This window comes from Microcaecilia unicolor, chromosome 1, assembly GCF_901765095.1.
Source record: "Microcaecilia unicolor chromosome 1, aMicUni1.1, whole genome shotgun sequence".
Classification (NCBI taxonomy): Eukaryota; Metazoa; Chordata; class Amphibia; order Gymnophiona; family Siphonopidae; genus Microcaecilia; species Microcaecilia unicolor.
The window spans coordinates 272,822,513-272,839,092 of NC_044031.1; the positions used below are offsets into that span (position 1 = coordinate 272,822,513).

Consider the following 16,580-nt stretch of genomic DNA (forward strand, 5'->3'; position numbering starts at 1 on the left):
TCCGAGCACTCTACCAAAACCCTCATCCACACCCTTGTCACCTCTCGTTTAGACTACTGCAATCTGCTTCTTGCTGGCCTCCCACTTAGTCACCCCTCTCCAGTCGGTTCAAAACTCTGCTGCCCGTCTCGTCTTCCGCCAGGGTCGCTTTACTCATACTACCCCTCTCCTCAAGACCCTTCACTGGCTCCCTATCCGTTTTCGCATCCTGTTCAAACTTCTTCTACTAACCTATAAATGTACTCACTCTGCTGCTCCCCAGTATCTCTCCACACTCATCCTTCCTTACACCCCTTCCCGTGCACTCCGCTTCATGGATAAATCCTTCTTATCTGTTCCCTTCTCCACTACTGCCAACTCCAGACTTTGCGCCTTCTGTCTCGCTGCACCCTACACCTGGAATAAACTTCCTGAGCCCCTACGTCTTGCCCCATCCTTGGCCACCTTTAAATCTAGACTGAAAGCCCACCTCTTTAACATTGCTTTTGACTCGTAACCACTTGTAACCACTCGCCTCCACCTACCCTCCTCTCTTCCTTCCCGTTCACATTAATTGATTTGATTTGCTTACTTTATTTATTTTTTGTCTATTAGATTGTAAGCTCTTTGAGCAGGGACTGTCTTTCTTCTATGTTTGTGCAGCGCTGCGTACGCCTTGTAGCGCTATAGAAATGCTAAATAGTAGTAGTAGTAGTAATAATACCAGTTAATTAAACAGCAGAACTACTTGACCCTAGCGTACACAGCCTTTAGATGAGCGTTCATAACGAAATGTGTTTTTAACATCTTCTGGAATTGCATATAATTATTCTGGAGTCTGATGGATTTTGGGAGTTTCAGCATTTGCTACCTAAATATGTAAAGTCTGCTGAAAGTACTGATTTGTAAACTACATTCTTACAATTCAGAAGGTGAAGTTTAAGATGGTCTCTAACGCTAGGGACAGCATTGCGACAGGCTAAATTTACGAGATATTGCATATAATCAGGGGCTAACCTATGCAGAATTTTGAATGAGTACACAAAGGTTGAAAGAGACCCTGATTTTGATAGAGAGCCAGTGTAATTTAACAGAGGAGAGACTCGTTCAAAATGCCAGACTTTGTAAATTAATCAAGCTGCTGTATTCTGTTCTATTTGTCTGATTTTCAATTCTAGTTCATCTCACATAAAGTTATCTGACAAACATGAGAAACTTTTCAATATACTTCCTACCATTGCTCAAAAACATATTTTTGCAAACTGCAAAAATACCAACCTGTTACATGTCCATTTTTGGTGACAATCAGTATTATACCATCACAAATTAGAAATTGCAGTAGGCAAAATAATGGGTACCTCGACAAGTAAATGTCTTATTTGGTTCCCTCTTGAAATATATCTTAATAGTTTTAACTCTGCTTAGTCTTGTACTAATCTTCATTACAACAACTACTCTGGCATTGATATTACATGCCTCTGAATGCCCCAGTTCACCTTCAAACACGCTAAAGGCATGGTATAGATTGTCAAATCCAACTCATAAACAACCTAGGCCCCAATCCCACTATCTCTAGCACCCAGAACAAAAAGGCCCAGGAGACCTGGTCAAAGGCCTTCTCCACGTCCAGGGAGCGCAGAAACATAGCCTGACCAGACTCCTTGGCTCTATCAAGCACATTCAAAACTCTCCGAATATTAACTCCCGTCATTCGCTCTCACAAACTTGAACTGATCCTGGTGTACTAACCCAGGCCACCCAAAGGGCCAGGTGATCTGTCAACACTCTTGTTAAGATCTTGGTGTCCACCCCCAGTAGAGATATTTGGTGGTATGAGTCATATTGTGCTGGGTCTTTATCTTCTTTAGGAAGCAACGTGACCCCTGCCAGGCGTGACCCCAAAGAGTTAAAACAGATGAGCCAGAGGACCTACCAACACATGTTGAAACCGCTTATAGAAGGCCACTGTGAACCCATCCAATCCGGTCATCTTATCAGGCTTCATAGAATGGACAGCATGATGAATCTCCACTCCCGTAATGGGATGTTCCAATAGTTCCACTTCCCGTCCCTGCAAACAGTCCAACTGGAAATCTGCCAAATATGTGTCCAGATCCGTCTCCGGGGGCACATCCTCCAGTGTATACAGTTCTTTAAAAAATTCTTTAAATCTGGCCCTAATATCTCTTTCAGTATGTAAAGCCACCCCCATTCGGCTTTGAATGCAAAGGACATTATTCCTGGTACGCCGCTTTTTCAAACGATGTGCTAACAGCCTGTTCGCTTTATTATTAAATCCAAAGTACTTTTGTAGAATTAATTGTAAATGGTACTTAAGATCCTCCAACTCTCAATCCCATAACCGCTGTTGTGTGACTCCCATCTTACTTAAAACTACCCTATCGTCTGGGCGTGCCTGATGCAGTAATGCCAGGCAAATTAGGTGGCTATGTAGTTCTACTACTACTAGTACTAATCATTTCTAAAGCGCTACTAGACATACGCAACGCTGTACACTTGAGCATGAAGATAGAGCTTACAATCTAATTAGGACAGACAAACAGGACAAACAAGAGATAAGCAAATATTAAAGTGAGGATGATAAAATAAGGGTTCTGAACAAGTGAATAAGGGTTAGGAGTTAAAAGCAGTATCAAAAAGGTGGGCTTTTAGCTTAGATTTGAAGACGGCCAGAGATGGAGCTTGACGTATCGACTCAGCTTCAGGAAGTCTATTCCAGGCATATGGTGCAGCAAGATAAAAAGGAACGGAGTCTGGAGTTAGCAGTGGAGGAGAAGGGTGCAGATACGAGAGATTTACCCAGTGAACGGAGTTCCCGGGGAGGAATATAGGGAGAGATGAGAATGGAGAGGTACTGAGGAGCTGCAGAGTTCTGCTACTTCCAGCATCCAGACCCTTTTCCTGTGCACCACCAGTCTTATCAAATGTCCCCAGAGAGCCTCTGTGGAAATCTCCCCAGTATCATTGTGGGCTAAGTAGTCCTCCAGCCAAGTCTCCACCTGTTGAACCAATCTGAGGTCATTCAAAAAGCCATCTTTAAGACTCCAATACCTCACACTGCTAGGGGGCTCAAACTTGGCTAACATCAGCGACACCGGAACATGGTCTGACCACAAAATTGCCTCAATTCCTGATTTAATAAGCGGGGAATACAGGCCATTTTCCACAAAAATGTAATCAATTATAGAATAGCTATAGTGAACCGAAGAAAAATAAGTATATTTCTTATCTAAACAATGTAATTCCCTCCACCCATCTACCAAATCCAATATTTCTAAGAACTTATGAAAGCATTTCCTATCCCTCTTACCATAGCCCACTCCACCTCCTTTAGTATTATCAAGCCTGGGAGCAGAGGTTAAGTTAAAATCCCTTCCTATTATCAATTCCCCCTCCTGATGATGTACGATTTCCACCAAATATTGATCCAAAAATCTCTTTGTCCCTCGTTTGGTACATAAACGTTAACCAATGTAAATACCCTTCCATCCAAACTTATAACCATTAACGGGAAATGCCCGGTGTTGTCCTTTTTAATCTGCTTAACCTCTACTCCCAAATCTCTTGAAAACTTCAAACCCACCCACCCCCTTCCATGGTTCCCATAGATTAGCAGCCCAGATATCCAAGGGGTACTTAGCTGATCTCATTAACCTCTTATGTTCTCTCCGGAGATGAGTTTCCTGGACAAAGCAGCTATACCCCTTCAAGTGCCCCAATTCCCGATAGAATAAACTACATTTTGTAGAATTGAGGCCTTTAACATTATATGTGACAGTTTTCACCTCTGATTTCCCCATGTTCCTGTTCCCAATGAAGTAGTACATAAAACCTTAAATCAATCCCCCCTTCTCCCCATCCACCAACCTCTCCCCCCCCCCCCTGAAACCTAGGCTGCATAACAACCATCTCCCACCATTCCTCACAAGGAAGTGAAACTCCAGAGTCACTTCCTCATGGTGTTACATTTATTCTTCTCACATGCTCCCCTCTCCCAATCTTCACATACGTACTGAAAATATCATGTAACTCCTTTTTCAACCCAGTCACTCAAATAGGCAGCAGAAGTACACAAACAGCTTAATACATATGCAATGTTCAAGGTTGGCCCAGAGGAGCATCTTGCTGGATTGGCTTCGCTTCTCTGTTCATAAGATTTTAGCAGTGCCCAACTCCACGCCACCAATAGCTTTCCAGCCGCTGGCGAATCTTCTGTCATCAGTCTGCAGTTGGCTTAGACAACCCCACTTTTTTTAGGACATCCCATGCCATCAGAAGAGAATTGAACTTGGTTGACACGCCATTAAGGGTCACCAGTAGCCCAAAGGGAAATGTCCATCAGTACAGAATCTTTGCGCCTGTGTTACTTCCTGAAAGGTTCTCCTCTTAGCCAAAGTAACTTCCACCAAATCTTGAAATAGTTCCACTTCCATACCATTCCACTACAGGTGGCCGCACTGTTGCGCTTTATGCAACATAGCATCCTTATCCACAAAACGCAGAAAGCAGACCACCACATCGCAGGGCCTACCTTCAATCCGCAGCCCCAGAGCTCGATGTGCCCTTTCAATCTTGGGGAGATCTACTTACACCCCTTCATTTGACACCATGAGCCAGCAGAAAAGCCATTGCACAGTAGCAGCAAGGTCTTTGTATTCTAAAGTCTCAGGAGTACCCCACACTTGCACGTTGTTGCACAGGGTACGATTCTCCAAATCTTCCAATTTGTACAGAAGCGCTTGGTGTTCCTCCCGAACTTCCACCATGGATCTCTGAAATACAATGGGCCTGCCAAATCTAATGCTCCGTTAGTAAGAGTCATACTTTAAACTAAATCCTATACAACATCAGCAGGCAGTATAACTGTTTCAGCCTCAGTGTTACATGTTCAAACTTTGAGCAGCCCAAGATCATCCTTGCTGCTGAATTCTGAATTACTTGCAATACCCTACACCTTGTTTGTCCTACACCAAGATATAAGGCATTGCAGTAATCTAGTGTTGTCAATATCAATGTCTGCACAACCATTCTGAAGTCATATGCATTCAACATTAGTTGCAACTTGCTGACCAGTCGAAATTTGAAAAAAAGCACTTTTCATAGCCTGGGTTATCTATTCCTGCATCAATAAACGTGAGTCAAGGATTAACTCTAAACTTTTCACATGCCCTTGCACATGAAGCTGATCACCATTACTCATAACCACTACATTCCATATGTTTTCTCCACCAAGCTCCTCTTCCCCTACTCCTTGTTGCTGCAGCACCCCTGTCCCTGCTGAACTGGAGATTTAGATGTGGTTTTTTTTTTTCTTTTTGTTGTAAAGTTCACTCTGAAACTTAGTAACTGCATTTTATAGGTTTCCCAATTGTTATATACAGTGACACCTAATGATCTATTTCTTGCTACTGGAGAAGTACAGGTTAAACTGTAAAATCCATTCTTAGAAGTTTGACAGTGACATCTAATGGCTAAATATATTACTGTGGTCCTTGCACCGGGCAGAGTAGAACAGGTGCCTCTGTCATATCAGAGTGTCATCGGTGGCTTCTCTTTGGGACCTATACCTCTCCTGCAGGGTGAAGCAGAACAATGTCACCACCAGTGGCGTAGCCAGACAGCCAGTTTTGGGTGGGCCTGAGCCCAAAGTGGGTGGGCACAAAATTTCCTCTGCTCCGCCCTACCTCCACCTCAAAATATAAATACTTTAGCTAATGAGGATCCTCAAGCTCAGTCAGCTGAAGACTTTCTCTGAAGGTGGCCAGAACTCTCTTTTACCAAGCTTGGCAGGCAGCAGCAATGACCCTAAGCCACTGATGCCAGCACCCCACACATGCTTAGCTGTCGATGGCTCAAGGATGCTGTTGCCAGAGCTTGGTAGAAGGGAGTTCTGGCCGCCTTTGGAGGAGGTCCTTAGCTGGGGATGCCTGGGAATCCTCACCAGCTATACAGCACGGGTTAGGACTGTTGTAAGACTACTTGGCCCAGGTCAAAAAATAAAGGAGGGCTCCCCTCCCAGCTTCCCTCTCCTCTTTGCCTCCCTTCCAATTTTCCACCTGCCATTACTATCACACCAACAGAACAAGGGATCACAAATTAGAAATACAAATATTTAGACAAATTGAAAAGGAACCCCAAGAAGTTAAACATAGCATTACTGCAACACTGGAGACACAAAACATGCATTTCCTTTTCTACAGAACACAATACAAAGACATTTCCTATGCACATTTCCAAAAGCTAACATATTCCATTTAAAACATTTGAAATAAAATGCTTTGTTTCTACCTTTGTTGTCTGGACATTTATTTTTCCATCTTGCTGGTTCCAATTTCTCTTTTCTGCTTTCCTCTCTGCCGTCTGCTAATTCTTCTTCAAGCGGCTGTAGTCCATTTGTCTTTTCTCCTCTCTCCTGTCTGTTCCTTCAATATTCCTGCCTCTGACATGTTGGTCATTCCTTTTTTAGCTCTTTTCTGCCTCTCTCTCACCCTTCTTTGTCTCCTTTTTACTTTTCAACTACCTATCAAATTTCCATCTTCTTCTTTCACCCACTAGCTCTCCCATTCCCCATCTTACTCCTCCCCATCCCTACTTTCTCTTTTATCTTTAATCTACTCCCCATTACCATATTTCTACCCTCTGTAATCACTATCTCTCATTCATTTCCTTGCCACCCCCTCCTCCCCCTCTTGCCCTCTCCCACAGGGTTCCACCATTCCCATCATCTTCTCCCTCCACCCTTCTAACCAGCATCTGATCCCTTCCCCACCCCACCATGGTAGCCTTATATTTTCCTGCCCCTTCTCTCTTCATTCCTGTTAAATAGTAATAGTAGTAGTCCTCTCCCCCATGGCCCAGCATTTCCCCCCTCACCACCTACTGTGTACCTCTCATCCACCTCCATGTCTATCTCCCCCTCTCATTCCCACTGTCCAACGTCTCTCTCCCCTTCCCATACAGCATATCTACCTTCCTCCCCTCTACCAGCATGTCTAACATTTCTCCCTTCCCTCCACCCCTATGCCCACCATTTTGCCCTCCTCTCCACCCCTATGTTTAACATTTCTCCCCCTCTCACCACCTATCCCCTCTCTATGCAGCATGTCTCCCTCTCCTCCACCTCATATGCAGCCAAGACTTCTCCCTTCCTGACCCCTCCACCCCTTTACTGGATCTCTCCCTTCTTCCCCATGCAGCTTCTCCCCCACCCACCATGCCTCATCATTCCATCTTCCCTCCTCCCTGTGCAGCATCTTTCCTTCCATCTTCTTCCCTCCCCCCCCCCCATGCAGCTGCTGTCCCCGTCTTCCCTCCCCCATTCCAACATCTTTTCCCCATCATCCCTTGCCCCGTTGCATGCCACAACTTTCACCCCATCTTCCCTCACCCTCGCAGGCCCGCCCAGCAGCGATTCTGATCGCAGGCAGCTCCTTCGACTCGCACACGCTGCCTGCCGGCTGCCGCTCAAATCTCCTTGCAGCTGCTAGCAGCGCTAACCCGGAAGCTCAGAGGAGAGGCTTCCGGGTTAGCGCTGCTACTAGCTGCAAGGAGATTTGAGCGGCAGCCGGCAGGCAGCGTGTGCGAGCTGAAGGAGCTGCCTGCGATCGAAATCGCTGCTGGGCGGGCCTGCGAGGGTGAGGGAAGATGGGGATGAAAGTTGCAGCACGCCACGGGGAATGGATGATGATGGGGACCAGAGCCTCCGGTATCGCTGTGCTGCTGGGCGGGCCTGACCCCAAATTGGGTGGGCCCAGGCCCACCCGTGGCTACGCCCCTGGTCACCACTCCTCCATGATTTCAGTGTCTGTAAATCACATGAGGTTTCCCGGAGGTTGGGGCAAGGGGCTGGCGATGCAAGGAAAGGGTTAGTGGCAAAACAATAGAATTTCCAAGAACAGAGAACAAATAAGCATGCAGATTGAAGAATAACTTTGAGAAATGTTATTGAAAATTGGGAGGTGAACAATAAATGGGGGAGTATTGGGGAGTGGACACTTCTTGACAGTGTCACAAAATTCAACAGTGAATCCACTATAGTATATACTTGACTTAAACAAAGCTAGACTTTGCTTCCTCAATTAAACCAATAAATATTTTTTTCTCAGAGTATCCTCAGCTAATATTATCAAGCATAACAACCTCTGGACCAATAAATTCCCTTCTGTGTGTGGCCTCACCTTAGTCAGAATTCTCTGTGAGCATCAATTTATATATTTTTTTTCTCTACCCAGCAACCTTGTAGTCTGAGCTTAATCATGGCACAGGGTGTCCACTGGAGTTCCACTTTACTGCTTTCTGGTCCAATGACTATCTGCAAAATTAACAAAAAAAAACCCCTCTAGGCCCTAACAAAATAGTAGGCCTGCCTGACCTGGGTATGTGCACTACCTCTGTCTAGCTAAAGCTTCTGACACAGCTGTGGCCTTTCCTTGTCTTTCAGTGTTAGCTGTTCTTACTATATCACTCAGAGCTTTACGTGTGTATAAGTGCCCATAGGTACAAACCTGAGTCATGCCACTCTTTTTCTGCATGTGTAGATTTGTAAAATAGGTACTCCAGCTTTATGTGCCTATAAATACACACAAACTCCTGCAAGTTCTCACAGTTTATGACTTTTATAAAAGGCTCCATGTTCAGATTAGCCTTTTGTGAAATACCAGGGAAAATGTGAATATCTTGATCTGGACCCAATTCCCACAAAACTATGCAAAAAGACACTTCACATGTAATAATGTAAACAATGAAATTAGTTTTCTTTTACTTTGGAGGCATGGAAACTTCTCAATGTGTATTTACTGGTGCTTGCAAGTGTATATGCCACATTTTAAAATGCGAATAATCATTGCACATCAATTCTTTCTGGAGGTCTTTAATCAATCATCCAGTAGCAAACATCCATCAAGTAAAGACTTATACCAAGAACCTCAGTGGTGCCACTTGCTAAAACAAAGCTTATATTAGCAAGAATCATGCAATCACCTCTTCATCAGTCCACTGGTGTAAGACTCATATCCGCTCACTAATGCGCTCTTAGTTTTAACGTATCTTATATATATATATATATATATATTCTGAATATAAGAATACTCATCTTAAAGATGTAACAAATAATCTGTCAGGGGCTGCTTATCTGACATAGACTATGTTTCGCCTTGGAGCTGTTTCAGGGAACACCCCCTGAAATGACAAAGGCACAAAATGTTAAACCTTGACTTCCATGCCAATATCTAAACCTTAACCTTCAATTCTACTTCAAATAACCTGTTGCAAACGGCACTGGTATTTTAACACCACATACTTTATTATGGCAGCGGCGTTCAATATTAACTATTTAGCCCTTCCTCCTTAGTCATGTGATCAGAACTAGAACCAATCCAGCTGCATGTACAAAAGGAGCCATGCAAAAATACCTTTTACTGAATGCTTGAGGTAGTGTTATAGACACCACAAAGGTTAGCAGGCTGCCTTTTGAATCACTGGTAGAGATCCCATGTAGCTGACACTTTCTTGTGCCTTGGAGCAGGTGCAAAAGCCAGTGTGGATTTGTATTAATCTAATCGTGGGTTCCTATTTTAGAATGGAAATTCTCCGTCAACCAGCAGAATGAATCAGCCACAAAAGTGGGTGGCATCACCCAGTGGCATCAGGATGGAGTAGCATTTTCATAGTTCCAAAACAACTAGAAAACAAACTCTGAGCATACACACAGTTTACTGCGTATCATACTCTTGCAAAGACAGTGCAGTTATCTTTTATTCCAGTGTGTCGAACCTCTGTTACCATGTTCAGGAGTTCTTTCATAGATGTTCTTTGTGAGGTGCTCTGTAGACCTCAAGCAGCTACAGTGGGTCCTTATTGCCTAGCTGGATTAAGATGCACTCCTGATTCAGAAAGGTGGGGAATGGTGACTCTTCGTAGTTCGATTGTCTCTCAGATCAGAACTGCTACCCCTCCATCCCATTTCCCAGATCTTGGTTGAAGCTGGATATAGTTAATTTCATTCATGCTCTGTTCATTAAACAACATGTCGTATCTCAGCTTTATAAATTATTTCTCACCAAAAACCTGGAATTACTCATCAATGGGAAGAAGACACAGCACATCAGCTAACTCAACAGCAGTGAACTTTGTTCTGGTCTAAGTCCACACAACCAGTTGCATCAGCCCACATTATTCAATTCCTATATTTCTTCTTCCACAGAGCAATATGGACTCCACAGAAATGTCAGTTGCTGGTTTACTTGCCAATAATCTCTGTTGGTCATGTAAAAAACATCAAGGCACCTTCTTACACCTAACTTTTGAATGTGAACATACTTACAAATTTTGCAAACAGGTATGGAACATTATTTCTCAGATTTTCAAAATCCAAGTTCCGTTTTCCTATAAAATTATTATCTTCAGTTTTTTGATATTGGACTCCACTCTTGCTACAGAGAATCAAAAGCTTTTAAACAGTAGCGATTGCAATCAAATCTGTCCTCCTCAATTGGAAAGACAACTCAGTGCTCAGTGTCCACTTTTGGTGGCAGTCAGTATTGCAGATTCAGAAATTCGAACTATCCATGGCAGTTAAGTTGGGCTCCATTTCTCATACTCATAAAGTTAGGTCAAGCCTAGACAAATTTATATCACCACTGTTATATGAAATTGTTGGTGACATTATGCTCTTATTAATTTACAATTCATTCTGTTCTGTGCATTGTTCTAATTTTTGCTTATAATTCAAATTTTCAATAAAATTTCTTGGAATCAAAATATATATATAAGATTTTCCAACACTGTCCTTTTTCTCCTTACAATACTGTAACTTTCATTTGTACCCTAAAGAATATAATGTTAACCGCTTAGATGAATATTTTGATAAGTTGTATATAAAAAAAAAATAAAGACCTTGAACTTGGAGTGCCTACTTCCTGGAAGGTGGGGGAGTGGGTGATCAATCAGCCCTGAAGAAATTATTATTCATCCACAACAGAGAAATTATCTATATTTTGTGCTTCAGTCCTTTAGTAACATAGGTTGAAAAAAAAAAAGGAAGTGTTTAAAGTCCTGCATCTAACAAAGCCCTTCTGTTCACTGGAATCCCTTTCTGCATAGAAGCTGTTTCAAACTCATACACGATCAGACTTTTAAATTTACTTGAAATCATAGACAGGGCTCTTTAGCTCAGCAGATTGTTTCAGTCACTGGTTCTGATGTTCCTGGAGGTGGGTCACTGGAGAATTTTGTGCCATGTGCCATCCTAACTGCTTATTTAATGCCTACAGTTGGTTTAATACATATACTATAGACATCTTCAATAAAATTTTGTCTTTGATACTCCTTATATTATATTCTATTTGTCTTCATCAGATACAGACAGCACAGCATGATTCTTGTGCCTCTTGAGACACCAGGGGTGAAAATTGTAAGACCATTGAAAGTTTTTGGATATGATGGTAAGATGTCAAATGATTCTACTGTACAATATTTGAATCTTTTATTATTAACTGGAACATTAAGAACTGCAAAATTAATTCAAAGTATACTGTGATCATTTTATTGTCACGGTTGTGCCCCTGTTTCATGCTCTCATTCATCTCGCCACCTGGTGGTCAGACCTGGTGGCTGCGATGGACTGTCTGTTTGCTGTTTTCTTTGTTCCAGAAGTCATGCCGGTCCAGTCCGGATCTTCCAGCCTTCCAGACTGGCTTGGGATTTTTGGAACTTAGCAGCACCTGGTGAACTCCCCTGTATGTGGCCTTTATTAAGCACCTGGGAACTTTCATACTTTGCCTTGGCAACAGAGGTCTTCAGTCCTGTTCTTGTTCTTGTTGGTCTGTTGCGGTTCCTGCCCTGAATGCTTGCTTTGCCTGTTTTTGACCCGGCTTGTGTTCCTGGATTATTCTACAGTTTGCTGCCTGCCAAGACTCTGCGTGTTTCTTGGTTTATTCTACTGTCTGCTGCCTGCCCAAGACTCTGCGTGTTTCTCGATTTGTTCTACTGCTTGCTGCCGGCCCAAGTCCCTGCTTGATCCCTGGTTTACTTTTGATTGCCGCCAGCCTACAGACTCTGTGTGGTTCCTGGTTTCCCCGCTGCTTTGCTGCCTGCTGGTAAGACTCTGCTTGATTCCTGGACTATTCTCCTGCTGCTGCTTAGTGCTTCTGTTCCAGTCCAGCTGCTCCAGTCCGGCCTGCGCCTGTCTGTCTGTGGTCTGCCTTGCCTCCTGTTTGGGTGATTTGCCTGCTGCTGCCGCTCCTCGGCAGTGGCCCAAGGGCTCACAGACCCAGTGTGGCATGAGAAGCATGACATTTATCAAGAATTTCCCATCAAAAGAAATTGAAAACTTAGAGCTAGATGTAAAGATTGGGAAAAGTGCTGAAGCCTGCATAGTATTTTCAACAACGTCTGGAAAAGAAAAGGTTTCACTGAAAAAATCCATTCATAACAACAGTCTTAAAAAAATCTATCCTGATAAAAGGACCTTTTCAAAATTGTCCATCCTCTCTGAGGGTGAAAGTACATATGTTGTTAGACAATATTGCATACTTCTACCTGGTTTATTTTTTCAAAGCATCCTCAGATGGAGTTAGTTAGGGGAAGCAACAGTGTGTATAGTTTTTTTCATTTTCAAAACTATTGTGTGCTGTTTTTGCTTGTAACTATAGCCTCAGAAAAAGAGGTGCAAATCTCTGCGGGTAATGTCTCCTTGAGAAATTTTCAAAGATAAGGCCCTACAAATGTTGGTCCTGCAGGCACAGTTTAGAAATTTGTCCTCAGAATGCTGCAAGGATTAAATTTAAGAGTCAAACAAAGATTTTGTGATATTCTCTGCTCAACCTTCTGCTTGCACAGATTTTTCATTGAAATCCTTCTGTCCCAGAAGACACAGAAACATGTCGTATTAGGTCAGACCATCAAGACACAAGTCCTTTTCAGGATACAAAAGGTAGCAAGACTCCATGCTGCTCAATCCCCAGAGATAAGCAAAGTCTTTCTCCAAGTGTAACTGGTTAATAGATTTTGTGGACTGCTCCTTTAGGAACTTGTCTGGGTCTTTTTTTTTTTTTACCCAGCTTATACTAACCGCTTTTACCACATCCTCCAACAATGAATTTCAGAACTTTACTACCTATTGTATGAAAAAATATTTTCTCCTGTTTGTTTTAAAAATGCTACTAGTAACTTGATAGTGTGCCCGCTAGTCTTTGTGCTTTGAAAGAGTAAATAATCAATTTCAGATTACCCATTCCACTCCAGAATTTTATAGGCTTCTATCATATCTCCCATCAGTCATCTCACCTTCGAGATATAGAGCCCCACTCTTTTTAGCCTTTCCTCATAGGACAGTTCTATTTTGTTCACCCTTCTCTGTAACTTAAAAAAAAACTGAACTTATGATGATATTGAGCTGATATAAGGTAGGCCAGAAGTTGTCTATTCTTTGGAATGCTCTCCCATTTTGATGGTCCAGGAAATTGTATTAAAGGTCCATTAGAGAGCTGGATACTGTATATTTTGTAAAGGTAATGTGTGTTTATATGCTTTTATAAAATAGGCACCCAGATATAGAGGCCCACCAAAACCATTGGTTTTGGTTCCAACCAAAACCGAATCCACCACCAGAATCTGCAGCTCGGTTTCATCAGGAACCAAAACTGCGCCCCCCACCACTACCGCCACTGCAGCTGCAGGCCACCCACCACGCCGTCTTCCTCAGGCCTACCTTGTAAAGGCCCTGGTGGTCTAATAGTGTCTTTGGGGCAGGAGCATCCTGAATTGCTCCTGCCCCCTTCCTCCATGCTGAAAAAATGGCAGCTGCGACTTCCGCAGTAGCCTTGCAAGACTGCCGTGGGAGGCTGCAGCCACCATTTTGCAATTGGGAATAGCCTGAGCAGCAGCAACTTGCTCCTGCTCAGGCCATTCCCAATTCTAAAATGGCAGCCATGGCTGATATTTTGGAATGGGAATGGCCTGAGCTGGAGCAAAGTACTGCTGCTCAGGCCATTCCTAATTCTAAAATGACAGCCGCAACTTCCCACAGCAGTCTCGGTCACCATTTTCAGCACAGAGGAAGGGGTTAGTAGCAATGTGGGATGCTCTTGCCCCGATGACACTACTAGACCACTAGGACCTTCACAAGGTAGGCCTGGGGAGGGCCTATGCGAGAAAGAGGGCAGAGTGGTGGGTGGCATTGAGGGGGGGGGGAGAACGTGCTCTCTGTCAGGGGAGGGTGGGAGAAGGAAGGCTTGCAGGGGGCAGGGCTACAGTTTCGGGTTTTGTGCTGAATCAAACTGAAATTCAGTTGGCCTCTACCCAGATCCAGCTTTAGCAAAACATAGATGTTCTCGCACAAATTTACACCAGCTCTAAGGCAGGTATAAGTTAGTATCAAGCTCATTTTCAAAGCACTTAGCCTCCCAAAGTTCCATAGAAACCTATGGAACTTAGCCTCCCAAAGTGCTTTGAAAATATGCCTCTATGTGTATGTGCTGGTAAGAATTGTCACATATGTGTATATTTATAAAATTCATGCTCAAGTGTTGATTCCACTCCAACTCTACCCACTGTTGGCCACCAGAAATGTTTATATGTATATCAAAAGAAACAGAGCAGGCGATCTGCAAAACCCAATATGGTGTTGGTGGTAGAAAACAGCAGATCAGAATGGAGAATCTTTCTCATAAGCTTTATTCTCTTTAGTAGATAAAATACAAATAAAAATCCCAACACTGGCCATGTTTTGCCCACGCAAGGACTACGTCAGGGGCTCAAGGGCGACCAAGTGGTATATTGAAATAGCCTTACCACGTTGGCTTTAGCAGTACTCTCCAAAGGATGGCAGTCTAACACAGTATTCTAGCAGAACAGATTCTGGCAGCAAATTATTTGGGGAGGCTAATTCATATATACCACTTGGTTGCCTTTGAGCCCCTGACTCAGCCCTTGCATGGGTGAAACACGGCCAGTGTAGGATTTTTTGTTTGTATTTTATCTACTGTAGAGAATAAAGTTTTAGAGAGAGATTCTCTATCTTATTATATGTATATTGTACAAAAGTGTGTACTATTTATTGGTAGCATATTGTTTTCTGCATATATGCAACTGGGGCAATTTCATAAGAGCCTAATTATGCATATAGGAAGCTGTTGTACACTCATTAGTCTCTTATAAACATATCCCCAATCTGTCTTTTTTATCAGCAAAAACAGAAGAACTGACAAATCTAAATCTCCAATAACTTTTTAAACAATTTGATTTGGTTTTAAACCCCCAGTTTGGGGTTTGTTTTTTTTTTACAAGTTCTACAGTAAACATGCAATTTCACTATTTAGCATGTGTTAAGGAGAGAAAAAACTATGCGTTGTTCCCTCAAACGCCTGTTAGTAACTGTAAATGTTTATGGTTCTGGTTTATTGTGACTTGATATACTGCTCTTAATATACAATGTTAGAGCAATTCACAAATCAATAAATAAATGCATGAAACACATTTAACACCATTGATTCATGAAGACCATCTGGTCATTGACATACTGTGACCCACTAAGCATATTCTATAATCGGCACCTAAATTTAGGTGCCGATTGTAGAATATGCTTAGTCAGTGCCGATTTTTTTTAGGTGCCATATATAGAATTTCATCCATAACTTATACATGCAAGCAGCGATATTCAGGTGCTAAATATATAAATTACATTCCTAGGTAGCATGCACAAATAGGAGGTATAATTTGAAACACATGACTTAGATCTTTCAAATTATACATGGATAATTAGCAGCACTGCCTAACTGGATAGCATCACTGGATATACTTATGATTTGAAAATGACTTAGGTGTTTCAGTTTATATGTTGACCATACAGCTGAATATTTACCTTACTATGTTTAATTTTGTACCTTATAGAGACTGTGCCAGCTTCTGTTCATGTGGAGGGGCATAATCGAAAGGGGAGCCCAAGATTTCCTTAGGACATCCTCGCAGGACGTCCCGGCAAAGGGGTGGGGAAACCCGTATTATCAAAACAAGATGGGCATCCATCTTTCGTTTCGATAATACGGTTGGGGACGCCAAATGGTCTTCCTTAGAGATGGTCGTCCCCGATTTTCGGCGATAATGGAAACCGAGGACGCCCATCTCAGAAATGACCAAATTCAAGCCATTTGGTCGTGGGAGGAGCCAGCATTCGTAGTGTACTGGTCCCCCTCACATGCCAGGACACCAACCGGGTACCCTAGGGGGCACTGCAGTGGACTTCATAAATTGCTTTCAGGTGCATAGTTCCCTTACCTTGGGAGCTGAGTCCCCTAAACCCCCCAAAACCTACTGCCCACAACTGTACAACACTACCATAGCCCTAAGGGGTGAAGGGGGGCACCTACATGTGGGTACAGTGGGTTTCTGGTGGGTTTTGAAGGGCTCACATTTACCACCACAAGTGTAACAGGTAGGGGGGAGGGATGGGCCTGGGTCTGCCTGCCTGAAGTGCACTGCACCCACTAAAATTGCTCCAGGGACCTGCATACTTCTGTCATGGAGCTGGGTATGACATTTGAGGCTGGCATAGAGGCTGGCAAAAAATATTTAAAAAGGTTTTT

General features: G+C 43.0%; 1 protein-coding gene across 4 annotated transcripts in view; it reads left to right on the plus strand.

Annotated features, from left to right (window-relative positions):
* Positions 1-16,580, plus strand: part of ACAD11 (acyl-CoA dehydrogenase family member 11) — a 305,211-nt gene that overhangs the window by 152,593 nt on the left and 136,038 nt on the right. For all 4 annotated transcript variants that reach the window (XR_003942519.1, XR_003942520.1, XM_030206676.1 and 1 more), the window contains exon 15: positions 11,356-11,441. Coding sequence is in view for 2 of the 4 variants with exons in the window: in XM_030206676.1 (XP_030062536.1) it covers positions 11,356-11,441 (86 nt within the window). In the remaining 2 variants the exon portion in view is untranslated. The remainder of the gene's footprint in view (positions 1-11,355; positions 11,442-16,580) is intronic.